Consider the following 14,451-nt stretch of genomic DNA (forward strand, 5'->3'; position numbering starts at 1 on the left):
TCACTGTTCTGAAGTATTCTATATGACACAGAGGTCATGTTTATGTAAAGCTAAAGGGAAAATAAAAATTCCCTTTGTTTTCCATAAATTTGAATTAGCTCTTGGGAGTTACATCTTTTTAATTCTCACTTCATAATGAATAATGACATTTGATTTTAAAATGTGATAACTGAAAAAAAAATCTTGTAGAAAATAGTGTTATAATAGCATACAAATAATTAGATAGGGACTATCATTAGATCATTTTAGTGTAGCATTATTGATTTCATGAACTGTTGCTGTACATGGTCGTATTAGTCAATGAAAAGGAAAATGCGAGTTAGCCCAAGGGTTTTGTTGTTTGGTATAAGTCTTAATTTTAGCTTGTCAGTTGATCCAATATATTAGTCACTGTGGTTCCAGCTGAATCTAAAGAGAACAAACACCACATTTGGAGTCTAATAGAGGAATAATACTTCCCTTTTTAAAAAAAAATAAATATGTAATATGCCTTTTTTTCTGCAACTTTCACAACAAAAAAGTGATGATCTCTTCCTTTAAAATGTGTCTGTGGTCTCAGAAAAAATTACTCATTTCTGTTGGTTTAGTTTTCTTTTTTCTTTTCATAAAGTTGTTACCTTCATTGACATTTGTGATTAATCAGGTTTTAAAGATGCTGACATTTAAAGTTGATCCTTCTTTTCAGCTTCTGTAACTAAACTCAGCTTATAATGCTTTTCACCTGTTTTTCTTTCCAGCAGTTACCAGTATTTAACTATTACATTTGGAATATAGTAAGCTTCGGTGTCTGTTCTAAAACTTAATATTTAAAGAGGAAAGAAACAGTATTTACCTTTTTGATTATTTGAAATGAAAGAATACATTTGGAAATAAAGCATAGCGACGTGGGATATTTATTCCTGACTTTTTTGCTGATTACTTGAAGATTTTATGTTGTACTGCCTAAGATTGTTTTTGCATGTGTACCACATTAGGAGCGTACCCTTATGCTGGGAAAACGGAAATCCTCATTTCTTTTTATCTTTCTTTATTTTTTGTTTTTATTCAGAGATACTAAAAGAAAAAAGAAAAACAAAAAACCAAAAAAAACAACTTGCTGCATGTGGATCAGCTTTCAGTAGGAGGGGTGGAGGATGGTCCCAGGAAGCCCAGCAGATAGATCTGCCTGTGATGAATGGGCTTCTGTCCCTTCCATGGTAGCTACAAGTAAGCTAGAACTAGAAGTTAGCGAGTTCACAGGACTTGCCATACTTCTTCATGTCCATTGAGTTTTTAATTAGTTGTTTTTGATGTAACTGAAGTCTTCATTTGATTGAAAAAAATCTGTGTAGCTACAGGGCATGTAATAACAAAGTATATGCCAGGGCAAGTTTCTTACAGATCTTTAAAGCAGTTCCCTGCTTCCCCTTCTCTTGATGTTTTCTGTAAAAAGAAGCACAGGAAAGATACTAAGAAAGGTATTATCTTCATGATGAAGAATTATGTGCTGAATTAGTACAATAATTGTGTCAGTAATTTGATGTGGTGGCAAAGTGTCTAGAGCTGTACTGGTGGTAATTGAGGCAAACAAAAGGATCTTGTTGATCTATAGCTTTTACAAAGAAATAACAAACCTGGAATGAAAATATCATCTTGAGCTTGTTATGTTAGCTATTCTTCCATATTCAATTTAATTTTTTTCCACCCATCTGATTTTCCCCTTGTATTTTTTTTTTTTCAAATTTATCTTGCTATGTTTATATATATGCAAATAATCATTTTTAAATAACATATTTTTATTAAAGTGTGTTTCCTGAATAATGCAAATCTTTGCTCCTTGGAGCTATTAGGGACAGCTGCATTTTAGCTCCCTTGTAGTAAGGAAAGACAAAAAGAAAAAGTAAACACACACACAGATCTACACACTGAAATCATGATGTGCTGGGAGAATATGAGAGAGAACCCTGAAAAAAATATCTTTTCTGCAACAGTGCTTTTCTGTGGCTGGCTACCTCCAACAGTAATGTAGAAGAAACATACCCAGTGACAGATGAACTGAAGCTGTGATGCAGTGGGACTGTAGAAAATTAGCTATTTGAAAAGAGCACAACTTTAGAGAAAACTAATTATATCATAGCAAGGGCAGAGGCGATAGGAAAAGTCTTCTTACTTGTGTAATCTTTAGACTTCTTTAAGTTACTATGTACATGGTATACTAGCCTTGCTAAATGTTGCAGATTATTTAGAATAAATTTCTTTGAATTAATGCATTTTATTTTTTAAAAGAGGCGTTTAGTCTACTGATCTATGAGCACTAAGAGATCTTAGTACTTCTGTTAATTCAATATGGACTTTCTTCACATGTTTCAGAATGAAGTTATAATCTGTATCTGGAATAAAAAATTAACTTGTGTTTAACATCATGTTTCAGTGAGAGGACAGAGTAGCATCATTTGGGAAAAAGTGCACTTGCTTATTATTAATATAGCCATTAAAGGGGGCATAGGAAGGCTTTTAAATGGGTGATGCATTGACATTAGAGGAGGAATAACTCTGTTGTTATTTCTGTCCAACTGGAATCTAACTTCACAGAAGTACATGTATTTAAAGGCTGGAGCTGGAAATGTGAGTTACTAATTGGTTGATTTGATTATGGAGAATAGAGAAGAAATCTGTGGAGGGCCACATCTACAGGTCGTATTTCCAGATAGATGAGCCATCTAATGCACCTATTTACTAATCTGCACGCTTTATTATCGGTAGTAATTGTAACTTCTCAAAGTTGGGTATATGACTATCCTTAGGAAAAATGTATTGCAGATAAGATTGTTGTTAATAGAATTGTGAAAATGGAATGACTATCCTTAGGAAAAATGTATTGCAGATAAGATTGTTGTTAATAGAATTGTGAAAATGGAGAAATGGAGCAGAAAGGCTGGATCACATGGGAAATGCAAATTGGAGATGCTGGGGTGGCAAAGGAAAGAACGAAACGCACATGAGGAGTAGGAATGTTTTGAGGGAGCAGGGACCAGACGTAAGAATGACAGTGAATCAAGAGGAAGGGAATAAGGTTACATTAGTATAGCCAGACATGAAAAGTAGGGTAGGAATTCATGCAGTTGGAAGATGAAAGCAAAGAATTGTTCTCAAGTTGATTCAAAGAGCCAGAAGTCAACTGGAGGCTTATCTACCTGAAACTAATATCCTTTGTCCAGCATAGTTTGGATTCACGCCAAGAAGCAGAGCTGAAATGATTTTACAGATATGGAGGGATTTTATCCTGTGAATTGCTAAAGACTGGACCTCCACTCTCATTCTCCATTAGGCACTGTTAATTGTTTTGTCTGGGAGGGGCATCCAGCGTGTAGAATGCTGCAGCAAAGGAGCATTGAAACCTCTGCATAGGAAACTCAAAACTTACATTGAATAATGAAGTATGTTTTCCTCTTACACAGACTCCTGTGTTTTCACTGTTCCCTGCATTAACCTTCCCTAGAAGACTGGATTGGATTGAAGTTTCTACCCATTAGGCTTGTGGTGTTCATTACTCTGGGTTCACAGCATCAATAGATAAAGCTCTGGTATTAACAACTGTGACTGACAACTCCCCTCCTCTGCCCAGTGTTACTTGCTTTAGTAATTGCAAAAGAGAGAAACTGAGCTCTCTTAAGGGCTGGTTTAAGCCAGTTGGATACCTGCTTCAGAAATTAAAACTATACCATTCCGTGAGAAGAATATATTTGACTTTGATTTTTTATTTTATTTTATTTTCAGAAGTATAACTGTGTATAAAAGAAAACGTTCCCCTGTGTGCTTTTATCTCACTTACAGAGAGTTGGAAATAATAAGCATACATGATGTTGGAGACATTACTTAATAAACTTCTAGTGGGTGTACTTCGCAATGACGTTGAAGCCATTTTTGGCATATTTTGAGAAAAGCATCATTTGATGACAGAACAAGTATATACCTTGAGGAACGTTCCATGATTTTTGTGTGGAGAAGGAATGTGTCAGACATAGCAAGAATTTTCTTCTACACTAACTGGTTGAAATAGGTTGTTATATTCAGTAAGACAACATAGTTGAAGTACTGCTAAATATATTGTAAGTAGATATAAATATTAGTATATATACCTACATATATGCATATATATAGAAAAAAAAAATTATACATTTGTCTTGCAGGGGTTGATAAGCTGATCCGTCATTTACACAAACACAACATACCCATAGCTGTTGCCACCAGCTCAGCTGAAGTGACATTTCAGATGAAAACAGCCAGACACAAAGACTTCTTTGGTCTTTTTCATCATATTGTGTTGGGAGATGACCCCGAGGTGAAGTGTGGCAAGCCACAGCCTGATGCATTTCTAGTCTGTGCAAAGAGATTTCAACCTCCTCCACCTCCAGAGAAGGTAAGAAGGGGAGGGAAAAAATTAAGTGAAAAGTTAGGATTATTCTGTTTGGGGTATATTTGGATTATTATTTTTTTTAATGTGATAAATACTTAGATTGAGATTTAATATGAACATTATAAAAATCAACAACCTCTATTTTCAAAGACGTTGATGCTGTTGAAGCAAGAGATTGTTGGAAAATATCATTTCCCCCCAGTGTGTGTAATATTGTAATGCAGATCGCTCTGATTTACTACATGGTACTGTAAAGGAATAGGAAAGTGTAATGATTTTCCACTCTCTGCATAAATCTGCAATCTTAACTTCAGTACTCAAAGTTTTGAAACAGTTATTTAAACATAGATCAGTTTATTTTTCATACATTCATGGCTGATTTACCTCATAAGTGTCTAAACAATAAAGATACTTCTTTGTAAAGAGGGCATATATTTTTCCTAAGCCATCTCTTTCCTCCTGCGTTCTAAATCTCCGAGATCGTAATTCTTCTTTTCTGATTTAAAACTGATCAGTTTGAGCAATCTTTTTCAAATAGTAGAGGTGTTTAGTTTCTCTCTTATATATAAAACTTTCCAAACCTGATTCTGAAATAAAAATCTGTAAGGAGAATATTTGAAAGATAAATTGAGACTTAATTAAAATAATGTCTTTGCTTTTATTTTAAGTTAGATTACCTTTCTCCTTAAAATATTTTTCTCACTTCCTGTCTGTCCTGAGTGGAACTTAATTTCTGAAGTTTTGGAGTTTCATTACTGCAGAAAAGTGCATTGCATACTGATATTTAAGGAATAACTTTACGTGGATTAGACTGTGATGACTGTATTCGCAGTAGGATTATTGAGGAAAAAATGGTTACAGAAATACATACGTAATGACTATTTCTTCTGAAATATTCTTTTCTTCAGACTAAACAACCCCAGTTCCCTCAACTGCTGTTCATAAGACTTGTGCTCTGGACACCTCACCGGCTTCATTGCCCTTCTCTGGACACACTGCAGAATCTCTATGTCTTTCTTGTAGTGAGGGGCCCAAAACTGAACAGAGTACTTGAGGTGCGGCCTCACCAGTGCTGAGTACAGGGGGACAGTCACTTCCCTAATCCTGCTCACCACACTATTTCTGATAGAAGCCAGTATGCTATTGGTCTTCATGGCCACCTGGGCACACTGCTGGCTCATACGCAGGCATCTGTTGACCAATACCCCCAGGTCCTCTTCTGGCAGGCAGCTTTCCAGCCATTCTTCCTCAAGCCTGTAGTGCTTCATGGCGTTGTTGTGACCCAAGAGCAGGACCCAGCACTTGGCCTTGTTGAACCTCATACCATTGGCCTCGGTCCATTGATCCAGCCTGTCCAGATCCCTCTGTAGAGCCTTCCTACCCTCAAGCAGATCAGCACTCCTGCTCAACTTGGTGTCATCTGCAAACTTACTGAGGGTGCACTTAATCCCCTCGTCCAGGTCATAGATATTAACTAGAACTGACCCCAATACTGAGCTGTGGGGAACACCACTTGTGACCAGCCGCCAACTGGACTTAACTGCATTCGCCACCACTCTTTGGGCCTGGTCTTCCAGCCAGATTTTTACCCAGCAAAGAGTAGACCTGTCCAAGCCATAAGCAGCCAGTTTCTCTAGGAGGATGTTGTGGAATATGGTGTTGAAGGCTTTATTGAAGTCTAGGTAGATAACATCCACAGCCTTTCCCTCATCCACTGAGCAGGTCACCTTGTTGTAGAAGGAGGTTAGGTTTGTCAAGCAGGACCTGCCTTTCGTGAACCCATGCTGACTGGGCCTGATCACCTGGTTGTCCTGCATGTGCCACATAACGTCACTCAGGATGATCTGTTCCATAAATTTCCCAGGCACTGAGACTGACAGGCCTGTAGTTTCCCTGATCCTCCTTCTGGCCCTTCTTGTAGATGGGCATCACATTTGCTAACCTCCAGTCAACTGGGACCTCCCTGGTTAGCCAAGAGTGCTGATAAATGACTGAAAGTGTCTTGGTGAGCACTTCTGCCAGCCCTGGCCCCATAGACTAGTGTGTGTCTAAGTGCTGTAGCAGGTCCCTCACCATTTCCTGTGGATTATAGGGGCTTTATTCTGCTCCCCACTCCTGTCTACTAGCTCAGGGGGCTGAGTACTTGGGGAACAACTGGTCCTACTACTAAAGACTGAGGCATAGAAGGCATTAAGTACCTCAGCTTTTTTTCTCATCCTTTGTCACCATATTTCTGCCCTCGTCTAATAAAGGATGGAGATTATCCTCTGTCCTTCTTTTATTGCTGATGTATTTATAGAAACTTGTTTTGTTGTCCTTAACATCAGAAGCCAGATTAAGTTCTAGTTGGGCTTTGGCCCTTCTAATTTCCTCCCTACATAGCCTCACAACATCTTTGTAGTCCTCATGAGTGGCCTGCCCTTTCTTCCAAAGGCTGTAAATTCTCCTTTTTTTCCCTGCGTTGCAACCATAGCTCTCTGTTCAGCAAGGTTGGTCTTCTTCCCCTCCGGCTCATCTTTTGGCACATGGGGACAGCCTGCTCTTGCACCTGAAAGATTTCCTTCTTGAAGAATGTCCAGCTTTCCTCGACTCCTTTGCCCTTCAGAACTGCCTCCCAAGGGACTTTGGTCTTCTACCCTCTAGAAGTCCAAGGTGGCAGTTCTCCTGACCCCCCTCCTTGGTTCTTGAAGAGTTGAACTCTATGACTTCATGATCTCACATGCGAAACTACCTGAAATGTCCATGGCCATGGTGTAGTGATGGCACCTGCAGTGTGTAGTCCCAGGCGGTGAATTGATAGAGCTACAGTTTTGGATTGCATGCTAAAAGTCAGTAACGTGCAAGTTTGCAGCAAAATACCAGGAGGTGTAGGCAATGTCTGTATAAGGAAGCAATTGGACTCAAGAGAAACAGGGTAATTAGAGCAATGTGTTTAGTCCTTAGGCCCATATATCTATGCTATATGTGATTTGAATGTTTGCTGTTGGATTAGATTTACTCTGATCCCTGGCTGCAAGCTGTGTAAGGTTCTTTGGAGCTTTATGTTTGGAGGTCGCTTGACATGCACCTGGAGAGGACTTCCACTTTAGTGCCCTGCTAAAGCAACCTGGTACACAGCAAAACTACTTAGTAGCAACTGAGGACTGTCAGATTTGCTTCAAAATTTCACTGCTGCTTCAAGCAAAAGATACAATGTAGCCATAGAAGGCCAAATCCAGAATTTAAGCTGTAGTGGCATACCAGCCTGTCGCATATGTCTACAAGTAGGCAGTTCTAAAATGATCTAAAACTGCATATGATATCTGCTTTACTATTATTGAAGGATGTCATTATTGTGCATCTGGGAATTTCTTAAATGTTGACCTTTTGGTTTGCAGTCTCTGGTTAACTAGGAACTTAATAAGCATAATGATGAAACCCCAGCACAGGAATTTCAAAGAAGATACACCCTGCAAACTCATCCTAGGTCTTACTATCTTGTGATGCATGAAATTTCATATAAATTTCCAACACTAGTAACAATGCACTATCATATGAGTAATTAATTATATCAGTCAGGTAATAAAACTGTGATCTGCAGATTGAAAACTAGAAATTTTGTCTTTACTAAAATTCAATATTTTCTTTTTTAATATATGCCAAATTCTGCTCTCAAATACAGAGATACAACTTGTATGAAAACCAGCTGGAGCTGTACATATGTAGAAACTGTGTGCTTGAATATTATAGACATTTCAGGCCACAATGTTCAAAACACTGTTGTCGTGGTTTGGCCTCAGCCAGCAACAGAGAACCACGCAGCCGCTCGCACGACTCCCACAGCCGTGGGAAAAATCAGCAGAAAAGGGCAAAACTCGTGGGTTGAAATATTATAATTTAACAGAACAGATAAAGGGAAGAAAAAAAAGAAAAACAATAACACCGGTAAAGGAATACAAGAACGCGATTACAGTACCGCCGCGAAGCGCACCGACCAGACCCGCACCGCCGCAGCCCGCCCCCGAGTGGCGACTGATTCCCGCTCCCCGGCTAGCTCCTTTAGCTGGGCATGGGTCACGTGGTATGGAATACTTGCCTCCCCTGCCGGCTCCTTGGGGAAATTAACCCCATCCTTGCCGGAACCAGGACAACTGTCTTCTTTACCATATGTTTTATTTAGACAATTGGGGAAAAAAAATCAAATTATTATTTTGTTTGGGATTTTCAATTATTTTTCTATCTTTGTATGATCATAATTTGGCAGATAAGTTGTTTCATGTTTTTCTAGAATTAGTTATGTGTATTTTGCTATGTTTCAAATTTTTACAACGGGAATTCCTCTTAAGGGAACCTTTAAAATGCTCTGCAGAGGCAAAATCAGAGTTTCACTGATGTCACTACTGTGAAATTTGGTAAATTCAGCTATATATGCCAAGGAATGTAAAAGGCAACAAGAAGGGCTTCTGTAAGTACATAGGAGACAAAGGAGAACTAGGGAACATGTGTGCCCATTCTTGAATGGGATGGGGGACTTGGTTACACAGGACGTGAAAAAGGCTGCAGTACTGAATGTAGCAAGTCAGGAAAGTCAGGTCCCAGAGACCGGGGGAAGATGTGCCCTTGGTGGAAGAGGATATATAAGCAAACTGGACATGAGTGAGTCCATGGAACTTGATGGGATTCATCCTTGAGTGATGAGGGAGCTGAGTTGTCATTGCGAGGCCACTTTTGATAATCTTTGATTGATCATGGCCATTGGGAGAAGTGCCTGAAGACTGGAGGAAAGCAAGTGTCACTCCTACCTGGAAGAAGGGCACGACGGAGGACCCAGTGAACTATAGGCTGCTCAACTTCACCTCAATCCCTTGAAAGGTGGTGAACCAACTAATCCTGAAAACGATTTCCAGGCACAGTAAGGACAAGCAAATCATCAGGAGTAGTCAGCATGGCTTCACTAAGGGGAAGGCTTGCTTGACCAATTTGAATAAATTTCTATGATGAAATGACTAGACTGGCAGATGAGGAGAGAGCAGTGGCTGTTGTCTACCAGGACTAGAGTAAGGCCTTTGACATTCTGTCTCATAAGATCCTCATAGAGAAGCTGTTGATGTATGGGCCGGATGAGCAGCGAGGTGGGTTGAAAACTATCTGAACAGCTGAGCCCAGAGGGTGGTGATCACCAGTGCAAAGTCTGGTTGGATGCCAGTGACTAGTGGTGTGCCCCAGAAGTCAGTACTGGGTCCAGTTCTATTTAATATCTTCATTAATGACCTGATTGTTGGGGCAGTTTGCCGATGAAGAGGAGAGAATGCTCAAGGGGATCTTATTAATGTATATAAATACCTAGGGGGCAAGCGTAAAGAAGACAGAGACAGAGTCTCTGCAGTGGTGCCTAGTGACAGAACCAGAGGACATGGGCACAAACAAACATAGGAGGTTCTGTCTGAGCACAGGGAAGCACTTTTTTACTGTGAGGGTGACCGAGCACTGGCAGAGATTGCCCGGAGAGGTGGTGGAGTCTCCCATGTTGGAGATGTTCAAAAGCCATCTGGACATGGTGCTGGGCAACAGGCTGTAGGTGGCTCTAGTAGAGCAGGGGAGTTGGACCAGATGAGCTCCAGAGGTTCCTTCCAACCTCAATCATCCAGTGATGTAGTGATACGTTTCTCAGATTTAATCTGGGAAAAAAATAAGGAAACAAAAGTGCTTTTGCTAAACAGTATTTTTCTGTTCCATTTTGATTTAAAGGTCTCAAATTATTTAAAATCATTATTTTGGAATTTATAAATATTGGAATGTTAATTTTTTCTTTAAAGGAGTTCATAAAGACCTTGTTTGTGTGTTTCTGTATGTATTTGTATACAAGATATATATCAACTATAACTTTTCAGTGTTATCTTGAAGCAATTTTGTTTCATAGTAACAGAAATGTTATGCTACTCAATTTATTTCAAATATGACTCTCACTGTTTCAGACCTTCCCATGCAAACATTTATACATACTTCCAATATACTCATTTAATTAAAAACACATGAATTAATTATTTACCTACTATAGAATGTGGCAGGTCAAGGCCTTTCTTTCCAGTATTTCAGTCGTTTTGCCTGAAGCTTTTCTGTAAAATAAAGGACCTTAGTGATACTGTAATTTAAAAACAAATAAATACAATTTATATCCATTGTTTAAAAAGAGGAAAAGGTTCTAATAATACAAATGATTGTAACTCTTTGTGAATATTCAATCTGTTCTATTTAAGAAGTTCCAAGTGATGTAAAATATCACCTTAATTTAAAACACTATTTCTTTGCCGTTTCTTCCATTTCTAATTAATTAATTGATCCCATAGTTACGAATAATCTCTGTACCAAATCTAGTGAGAGCTCATTAAAATTTTTCATACTGATTAAATGGCATTAGGATTTATGAGTCTCAGCGGACTTTTTATGTCACAGAAAAGAGAAGTTCAAAGAGAAAATTTCTGAGACTTTTTTGCTACAAAAGATGTAGTGAGAGTAGCAGAGATTCAGAACATTATGACCATTTTGTAGTTTTAGTCTATCTTGTACAAGGAAAACTGGGTGAAGAAGGCTGATTTAGCACTTAACGTGACCATCGCTATTGTGTGTTTATGTAAAAAGGATGCCGAAATCTAGTTTTTATTTCTTATCTCCTCTCATTTTTTTCCTTTTTCTACCTCCCCCCCCCCCCTTCAATTTCACCACTGTTAGCATACGCATGTAGTGTAGGTATTTTACTTACTATGGTTTTCAGATACGCAGTTATTTTATTTGTGATGTTTCTGTTACTCTTTATGTATACCTGGAGGTTGAATTTATTAGGAGTACTTTAAATAAGGTACAGAAATTACAAAGGCATGAACAGCCGTTCTAGGTGGTGTACTGAGCTGTAAATTGGAATCCCTGCTGTTGAAATCATGTGTTTTAGTCATCATAAATATGCCTCTTTTCCATTTTATAAATAAATTGACTTGCAGTCTTTACTGAATGTTTACAATTCACAAATCAGACATTTTATTTTAGAAATAACAAAAGCATTAAATGTAAAAATACATAGACATTTTTCAACTTAGTTCAAACCTACATCAATGACTGTCTCTTCAACCTTAGCTCTAGTCTGTCTTTTGGATAGGCTTACATTCCCAATTTTTCCTCAGCTGAGAAACCCTTTGAAACAGCTGTTCATGGTATAAACCATCCTAATTTACCCATGCTTTGCTGTCTTATCTCCTTGGACTTTCAATTTTTACCAGTTATTTTAGCATATTTCTAGGTATTTGCTTCTCCTGGTGGTATAGCCTGCAATCGTAATCGTCACGGTACACCTGACTTTTAAAGCGTTAGCTGCAGTCAGTGGGGCAGACGAAGAAGAGTGTGTAGCAGATCACTGTTCACACACACTGTGGTCTGTACAGAAGCAGATACAGCCCCTGCCAGCGGCCCCGTACTGTCTGAAGAGGGATCAGTGTTGCTCCGCAACTTTTCACAGCTGCTGGTGCATTTGGAGGTAGAAGGCAGAATTTGGGCTTTCTTTTCAGAAGCCACTTGACTTTCTTGTTTGTACGGATGGATGTAATTACAGTTCATTAAGTAATTCAAATTATGCAGTTGATTGGTTAAAGCCAATAAGGAACTTCCTGTGTCATCTGGTTTGTTGGTTCCAGCTCCTGTGTAGTCAGGTGGTTAGTACACTGACTGAAGGTCTGGGATGTTTGAGTGTTTCTGGTGTGTGTGGTTTCTTGTTGGGATTTTGGGCGATAATTTCCTTTCTACATGCACAGGGTGCTCCTTTGGAGTCCCTTATCTTCAAGGTTGTGCTCCCTCAGTGTTCCTGTTAGCCTCACATCCTGTGCTGTGGCCAGCTTCCAGACGGAGCAGAGAAGACTATTCCTTGGCAGAAGTGTGTTGTGTGGTGGAGATGGTGCTCCCTGGGAGGTGGTGGGACTGCTGAGCAACTGGTTCAGTGCCACAGGAGCTTGAAACCACTGGTCCTGTGTATAGATGGCGTGCTTAAGCGTGCAACAAAAACAGAGTTCACCTTGATGAATTTAGATTACAAATGGAAGATTTTACTGTTACTGTACATGGGGTGATTGGGAGGTGAATGATGTATGTCGCATCATTTGTGTGTACACAGATTTGTTTAGTTGTTCCATGCAGACATACCCTTAAGCGCTAAGAGTGGGTAGCAAGTGAAATCTGAAAGGGTCTGCCTTCTTTCTAACCAAGATGAGGTGCCGAGTTCAGTAGGAACCTCCCTTTCTGACTTTATAGTTTTTTGAGAAATGTGTTTTTTGCTTTCATGTGTGCATCCAAAATCGCCCAATCTCAACAGCTTGTGTCTGTTTCTCAGGAACTAAACATCACTTGCAGTTAATCTTTTGTAAAGCATCATTGGAAGAGTAGTTCCAGCATATTCCTAAGATACCGAGAAAAATTGGGTCCATGGAAAACACAACAGCAATCTGGGACTTCTCTTTTCTTTTTAAATCAGATCAGAAGAGAGGGTTGTCCTTATCTTGTCCACTGTGTGGAATACTTCCTCAAGAAATTGGGGAAAACAGCTTTCTGAGCACTTTTCGACCTGAGGAGTTCAGTCTTCCAGTTTTTGGGTTTCCTTGGGGATTGTCCTAGTTACTACACAGTATACCAGCTGTTTGCTCAGGAAGGTTCTTGACTAGAACTTTTTCGTGAATTCGTAAAGCCTTTACTATTCTTGCTCTGCAGTGTGACTGAAGACTTATTTCTAGATGGCAAGTTGTGATTTGAGTATTTAGTATGTGTTGCTGGCCTAGCTCTTGAATTCCTGCTACTGTGGGGAACTACAAAATGATAAACAGCATAACTTTCTTTTTTACCTTTCCCCTCCACCCTGGCTGGAGAAGCTATTGATTTCAGATAGACACAGGAGAAATTTAGAGGAATAAATTATTGATAAATTATACGTTGAAATTTCCTATTAGGCAATTTAAAGTAAGTAGTTTTTGAACAATGTAGAGTTTTATGTGTCAAGAGCTCCATCTTGAAATACTGCTAGAATTTTACAGCTTGGGATACAAAGATCTCAGCACTGTAGTGGAATGTACTTTTTATGTGATATGCTGCTGGACAGTCTGTTTGCTGAATCCTGCACCTTCCTCAGCTTCTAAATTGTCTGAGCATGTAGCCCTTACTTGTGTCTCCCAGGCTGGATGAAGTCTGTGATTATGAAGCTCAACTTCCAGCTTAAGTGTAATGGACATGGCTGTAAAGAGAAGAACATGAGATATTTCTCCACATCTAATGATCCAGGACTTCTGAAGATCTGCTATACTCATGCACCTTTTCCCTAAATCCATAATAGGCCACTATTTTATATTTACAAGACAATGAAAAGAAGGAGACAGTTGTAAAGTTGTTTGTATTGTTTTGTTCTCAATTATCATGCTCTCAGTTCACATGGTTGATTTTCTTCTTCCCTCTTTTCCTGAGGCATGTGTGCTTACGTGCACAACCCCCTCCCCCTTATGCTGGCAGTCTTTATTATATATTTGTGGAAGAAAAATGAGATGTTGCATGACTTGAAAGTAATTTAGCTCTTAAGTGTTCCAGACATTGCCCTTGTTACTGCAGTGCATGTTTATTTATGGATGTATTTGTCTTATGGAGATGAAAAAAGTTATTGAAATTCCATGCAAAAAATAACCTGGTCAAGGTTTGCTTTCACTTAATCTATCTGATTGGAAGAGGAAAGAAGGATTATAATTTGTTCTTAGTCTTTGGGGTACCCTACTTGGGGGATGGGGAGGAAGAAATATATTTTTTTTTCCTTGCATTTGTCTTGATAATGTATCAAGTAGCTGCTAAGGGACTTGATGAAATGTGATGCAGAATAATAAATTATGTTCTGCAGCTTTCCTTGCTTCTACGTGAGGTGAGTGTGTAAGCATGAAGAGACTGGTACACCTCCAAATTCTAAAAGCATTATATTCAGATTAGCAGGTCACTGGAGATGCGTTGCTAATTGTTTTAGGGAACTCATTATGGGTATTATCACATATTAATTATGCATGGTGAGT

The 14,451-nt window shown here is 39.0% G+C and overlaps 1 protein-coding gene across 2 annotated transcripts in view; it reads left to right on the plus strand.

Annotated features, from left to right (window-relative positions):
- The window catches only part of PUDP (pseudouridine 5'-phosphatase), a 69,109-nt gene that overhangs the window by 33,322 nt on the left and 21,336 nt on the right, over window positions 1-14,451 (plus strand). The window contains exons 3-4 of one of the 2 annotated variants that reach the window (XM_082493148.1): window positions 4,170-4,399; window positions 8,058-8,481. In XM_082493148.1, the coding sequence (XP_082349274.1) occupies window positions 4,170-4,399; window positions 8,058-8,261 (434 nt within the window). In that variant the 3' untranslated portion in view covers window positions 8,262-8,481. Of the gene's footprint in view, window positions 1-4,169; window positions 4,400-8,057; window positions 8,482-14,451 lie in introns of those variants that run through there. The other variant, XM_082493149.1, reaches the window with a different exon arrangement.

The sequence above is a fragment of the Vanellus vanellus genome (assembly GCF_965231255.1).
Source record: "Vanellus vanellus genome assembly, chromosome: 1".
Taxonomy (NCBI): Eukaryota; Metazoa; Chordata; class Aves; order Charadriiformes; family Charadriidae; genus Vanellus; species Vanellus vanellus.